The 6,275-nt window shown below is 38.4% G+C and overlaps 1 protein-coding gene across 1 annotated transcript; it reads left to right on the top strand.

Annotated features, from left to right (window-relative positions):
• Window positions 1–1,535: 1,535 nt before the first annotated feature.
• LOC110413722 (boron transporter 1-like) lies at window positions 1,536–6,275 on the top strand. The gene is given in 13 exon segments (XM_021424652.2): window positions 1,536–2,316; window positions 2,441–2,523; window positions 2,751–2,943; window positions 3,096–3,234; window positions 3,433–3,598; window positions 3,695–3,861; window positions 3,958–4,131; window positions 4,244–4,339; window positions 4,484–4,621; window positions 4,974–5,049; window positions 5,052–5,292; window positions 5,389–5,656; window positions 5,758–6,275. Coding segments are annotated over 13 exon segments (2,148 nt in total). The 5' UTR covers window positions 1,536–2,212; the 3' UTR covers window positions 6,061–6,275.

Here is a 6,275-nt window from a genome sequence, read left to right as displayed (position 1 = left end):
AACTAATTAATTAAATAAGTATTAGCATGATACAACAGCCGTGATATCCTTTGTCATAATGGAGAAAATTGTATGCTTTTGACTTACAAAAAGCTAAGAACAATCGTACAACAGGATTAGATAAAAAAATAAAAAGTCGGTTTTAGAAAATAAAATATTGCATTATGATGACAACTGTAATAAAATCTCAGCCGTTTGATGGTGAAAGTGCGAGCTTTTTTATTTTTATCTAATAAAAACCCTAAAAAGAGAGAGATGAGCGGTTCAAACTTCACTATGTTAACCTGTTGTAGCGTGAAAGAGCAAGTTCTAATACGATAATTAACATGATAATCCCACATGGCCCACGATAATAGCTTTATTCAACTCACTGAGGTTTTTGTCTCTTTAACTCGCATTCCATCGTGACCCTGACATGCCAAGGCGAGAAACTCAAATCGTGGATGGAGAGCTAAAACAGTTGCCCATAAACACATGCCTGGTGGTGATTCGTATTTAGAAAAAGGAACAGAAAATGGCAAACCAAGATGAGCTACAGTTATAGAAATACATGTCGTTTAACGCACGAGAATACCTTCACAGATCAATCATGTCTGACAAATGTAATTGCATGAGGTTTGAGATTATTTTTAGGGGAGCTTCGTAGGTAGTGGAATGAATGGAATCCGTAGGAAATGCTCAAAACTGTTTCGATGAGCAATAATGACATGATCTCAGGCTGGTGGCAAACTCGTTTAAGAATTGGTTGTTGCTTGAAACTGACTTCAAATATATATATATATATATATATCTTCTTTTTATTCTGGTGAAGCCCATCTTCCTTAAAACTTAAAGAGGCATTTGACTTTGAAAGACAGCCCAAATGAGTTGTTCACAGCACATGGACGTCAAAATTATAATAAGATTAGTTGTAGTTCATGGAATATAATATGCATTAGTTCCTATGTAGGCTTGAGCTTTCCTAATTGCTAGCCATCCAAACCTCTCTGGCTGCTGCTCAATATCAAACCAAAAGTGAACCAATCGCAGAGGTTTCTTGAGCATTTAATGTGGGTGGTCTTAATTTTGCAAGCTCATAGGTAAAGATACAAGGGGTTATGCTCCATCGTACGAGAAAGGGTACGTATTATAGAGACAAAATTAAAGATGGAATTGACTATGAGAATTAATTAATTGATTAATTAGCTTAAACTAGCAATATATAAAGAAAAAATGAAAGAGAATGGCTTGAGCTGAGAGGGAAATGTTCCAAGAGGCTGAAAATTGTGTTTCTTGTTCTCGGTTTAATGAAAGTCAACTGGTAGTGGCATTTTTGTGATTTGAAATTATAGGAAATTTGATTATATGGTGTATGAAAACCATGCATGACACAGTGTAATTGACCGTCTGAGCTCGTTAAATAGAAGCTCATTCTATTTTGAAATCAGATTTCAGACCCGACAGCTAGTAGGTCCAGCAAGGACGCTACCCTGTGAATGATGACTGTGGACCAATCAGAATGAAATGGCACAGGAATAGAGGCAACCTCAGTGAAGCAGAGGATTGGCATCCCCTCAAAAGTTTGACAACTGAAGGTTCGCTCTCATTCCCTCTTGACCCGCGTTATTGTCTGCACCAAATCTACATAGCCTTTCAAGCAGCTTATATATTTGGATCCTTCCTCTCCTCTTCCTACGCCCATACATTGCATCAAGAGACAACTCAAAAGCTAGCAGTGCCTTCTTCTTTTGTTAATTAGACCGTCAAATTCTCTTCCCGATACACAAAGGGGAAAAGGAAAAGAAAAACCTTGTTCTTGTTCCTTTTATGCTTCAGTTCTTCCCGAGCACACTTAGTTATGTAATTTGGTGTGTTTTCCTTGAAGATTAAATTCGTATCTCTCAGTTATAGTCTGATCCATCTGGTTATCTAGCTATCACCTTTGACTTTCTCTTCCCACTTCCTGGAGATAAAGTTCTTAAACATGAACATGGTCTATCTTCGCTAAAGCTTTTATTTATAGTCCGCAACTCTCAAGTCATGTAATTTTACATGATTGTTTGACTCTCATTTCTTTCCAATGAGAATCTCCTTGCCAGATGTAATAGCCAGATCGTTCCGCTAGCAGTTATTCTTGATAATTGTCAGGAGTGTTTCCAATTTTTTTTTTGGAGATTCTTCAAGGAAAAGAGAGAGAGCCAATTGTCAGAGCTTCAGATAGACAAAACTAACCATGGAGGAGACCTTTGTCCCACTCCGAGGCATCAAAAATGACCTCAAAGGGAGACTGATGTGCTACAAGCAAGATTGGACTGGTGGCTTTAAAGCAGGCTTCAGGTATATGCTAACGAATTCCTCATGGTCTAATGATCTTTTCTACGATGTTCAATTGCAAGATTATTGTGCTTGCATTTTAAGGCTTCCCCTATTGGTTATTATTCCTAACCACTAACCTTTCCAGGATTCTGGCTCCCACCACTTATATTTTCTTTGCTTCTGCGATTCCTGTCATTTCATTTGGTGAACAACTTGAGAGAAATACTGGTATTTTAAACACTTGAACTCTATAAAGAATAGTTTTGAATCTTCTGCGGAACATTTCTTTTCTTTCGCTTAATGGGTAGCTGTTACCACCATCAAATCATTAACTTTTCATTGTTTATTATTGTCAACCTTTTCTTCTTAGCATCTTAGTTACGTGAACAACAAAGTCAGAAACAGAAAAGATTCTGTTTTTCTACATGAAATAAGTCTTCACCTTGTATCTGCAGATGGAGTTCTCACGGCAGTTCAAACCTTAGCATCCACGGCTCTTTGTGGGATCATACACTCAATAATTGGAGGTCAACCCTTGCTGATATTAGGAGTTGCTGAGCCAACTGTCATTATGTACACATTTATGTTTAACTTTGCTAAAGAAAGACCGGATTTGGGTCGGGACCTGTTTCTAGCATGGACTGGATGGTGAGCTGTTACCTCTACTTTTCTTTAAAGAATAATTAGCCATACCATGTAAACATTTTCGTCATGTTTTCAATAGGATTTTTTAATTTGAAATTAATATATTGGCTGCTTTTAACAAAAATTGCTTCTTTTTTTTAAAAAAATTTTTGTAGGGTATGTGTGTGGACTGCAGGCTTGCTGTTCTTACTGTCTATCTTGGGAGCTTGCTCCATAATCAATAGGTTTACCCGTGTGGCAGGAGAACTGTTTGGCCTGCTTATAGCTATGCTGTTTATGCAGCAAGCTATCAAAGTAAGTACATTTACTGTTTGATGTTCATTTTCTACTGTCAATCACACCCATTAAGATGCTGTTCCTAAAATTTGTTTGAAATGATCAATGTTACCGATTTGCTTGACCTTTTGATTTATATCTTCATTCAAATATAGTAGCTAGCAGCCACTAATAAAAAAGTCTCCTCAACGAATTTATCTTCCATCTCATGTACAGGGCCTTGTGGAAGAGTTCCGCATTCCACAACATGAAGATCCGAAATTAACAGAATTTATACCTTCATGGAGGTTTGCCAATGGCATGTTTGCTTTGGTCCTGTCTTTTGGCCTTCTTCTCACCGCATTAAGAAGCCGGAAAGCAAGGTCATGGCGCTATGGGACGGGTAAGTTGATGTTCCAAAATTTTAGGCCCTTGGTACAACCTTTTAGAGATATGGCATATCATTTGCTTTGAGAACTTAAAAGAAGCCTTTTCCTAGGTTGGCTTAGAAGCTTTATAGCAGACTATGGTGTGCCACTTATGGTACTAGTATGGACAGCAGGGTCTTACATACCTGCCGAAAGTGTTCCAAAAGGAATCCCACGTCGTCTCTTCAGCCCAAATCCGTGGTCACCTGGCGCTTATGAAAATTGGACAGTGATCAAGGCATGTGTAATCAAGTCTAATTGTCAATAATTCGTTCATATATTTTGTCCCCTTACAGCACTAAATAAACTGACACTAGCAACCTAAAAATGACAGGAAATGCTAAATGTTCCGGTTGTCTACATTATTGGAGCCTTCATTCCAGCCACAATGATTGCAGTGCTCTATTATTTTGACCATAGTGTAGCATCTCAACTTGCTCAGCAGAAAGAGTTTAATTTGAGAAAGCCATCTTGTTATCATTATGACTTACTCCTTTTGGGATTCTTGGTATGCAAGTTTCTTCCTACTCCATCGATCCTTAATCTAAACTTTGCCTTCCAGACTCTCCTTTTGTTTAGTATCCTTAACGTACGTTAAATTGCGTGTTTCTTGATGGCAGACATTGTTATGTGGTCTTATTGGCATCCCTCCAGCAAATGGGGTCATCCCGCAGTCGCCAATGCATACCAAGAGCTTGGCTACTCTCAAGCACCAGGTATTCCTTCTCAAAATCCTTTGAATAGTTCAAATTGGCGAGTTTTTTTTTTTTTTTTTAAAAGAAAACCCTTTTGTTCAGTTTTCTTTTGTTGTTACTTGTCTCAAAATGTTATGGTGATGCTGAATTTTGGTTATTCTGCAGCTTCTTCGAAATCGACTGGTTGTAACAGCGCGCAAAAGTATTAGAAAGAATGCTAGCTTGGGACAATTGTATGGAAATATGCAAGAAGCCTATCAACAGATGCAGACCCCTTTAGTTTACCAGGAGTCTTCAGCTCGAGTAAGAGTCCTAGACCATAAAAAAAAAAAAAGGAATTAGCATCTTTCTGTTCATACTCCTGAAATTTTGAGGGAGAGGTAGCGGCGAGTAAAAAATTCCATAAAACTATCTAAAAAAGTTGACTAGCGTGCTTCGATGACTATTCATGACTTCACCCTAAAGTTCCGTGCTATAAAGGAACTCTCATTATTGCTGGCATGATCACGCATGCGTCGGTGATTAACAAACGAATTCACAGTCATTTTGAAATTTGTAGTTCTGTCATTGTATTCGTTAAAAGTTCAAATTAAAAAAATAATAAGTCAATATCACTCTCCTGTTGTAATTAAATTACTTCAAATTTCTTAAGCAGGGACTAAACGAACTAAAAGAATCGACCGTTCAAGCTGCTACATGTACAGGCAACATTGATGCCCCTATTGATGAGACTTGTTTGATATTGAGAAAGAGATTGATGATCTATTGCCTGTGGAAGTAAAAGAACAGCGTCTCAGTAACTTGCTTCAAGCCACCATGGTTGGAGGATGTGTTGGAGCAATGCCCATCCTCAAAATGATTCCAACTTCAGTCCTCTGGGGTTACTTCGCCTTCATGGCTATTGAAAGCTTACCCGGTAACCAATTTTGGGAAAGGATCTTATTGCTCTTCACAGCACCAAGCAGAAGATATAAGTAAGATATCAAAAAGACATTTATATTTTAGTTAGTCTAAAGTTTCCCTTGTCCATGTATCTTGTCTAACAAAGAGAGAGCTTTTCTTTCCTGCAGAGTCCTTGAGCAGCAACATGCGACATTTGTGGAGACTGTTCCGTTCAAGACAATTGCAATATTCACCATTTTCCAAACTACTTATCTGCTTGTATGTTTCGGCTTAACATGGATTCCCATTGCCGGGGTCATGTTTCCTTTGATGATCATGCTTTTAGTCCCCGTAAGACAATACTTCCTGCCCAAGTTTTTCAAAGGGGCACATCTTTACGATTTGGATGCTGCCGAGTATGAAGAGGCACCTGCTTTGCCATATAATCTTGCCACAGTATGATCACTTGTCTAACAATGAAAATTTTTCGGTCATAGTTAATCATGTAATTTTGCCTGACACATCTTCGATGTATTTCGTTTTTTTTCCCAATACAGGAGACAGAGCTGGGACATGGAGCATCCTATGCAGGGGATGGTGAGATATTAGATGAAGTTATTACCAGAAGCCGAGGTGAATTCAGGCATACATGCAGTCCTAAAATCACAAGCTCCACTGCTACGCCAGCAAATGAACCGAGAAGCCTTCAAAGCCCGCGCCTCTCAGTTAGTCCACGTGTCAGTGAACTAAAAGGAGAGAGAAGTCCTCGATCAAGTGGAAAGGAGCCACACAGTCCAAGGGCTGGGGAACCAAAACCATCTAATCTGGGGAAGAGTCCTCTTAATCCAGCATCCAGTTAGGAGGAACTATTATTGAATATATTGATAAATCTGTTTGTAAGAATTTTTAAATGGTTTGGTCATATCGCAGTCTTTATTTGAGCGTGTTGGTTGCCTTAGCACTGTTGTAAAAACCTTTCCCTCTTCCTCTTAAAGCCCAAGCTTATTTGTAACAACAGATTTGATTTGCTTTTCTTACCAGAAATTATACTAGTAGTTGTATTTTTTGCTTGAAA

The sequence above is a fragment of the Theobroma umbraticum genome, unplaced genomic scaffold (assembly GCF_002168275.2).
Source record: "Theobroma umbraticum cultivar Fairchild unplaced genomic scaffold, ASM216827v3 scaffold_4.1, whole genome shotgun sequence".
NCBI classification, from domain to species: Eukaryota; Viridiplantae; Streptophyta; class Magnoliopsida; order Malvales; family Malvaceae; genus Theobroma; species Theobroma umbraticum.
Note: the sequence above shows the minus strand (reverse complement) of the source record. Positions and strands in the feature narration are given on the sequence as shown.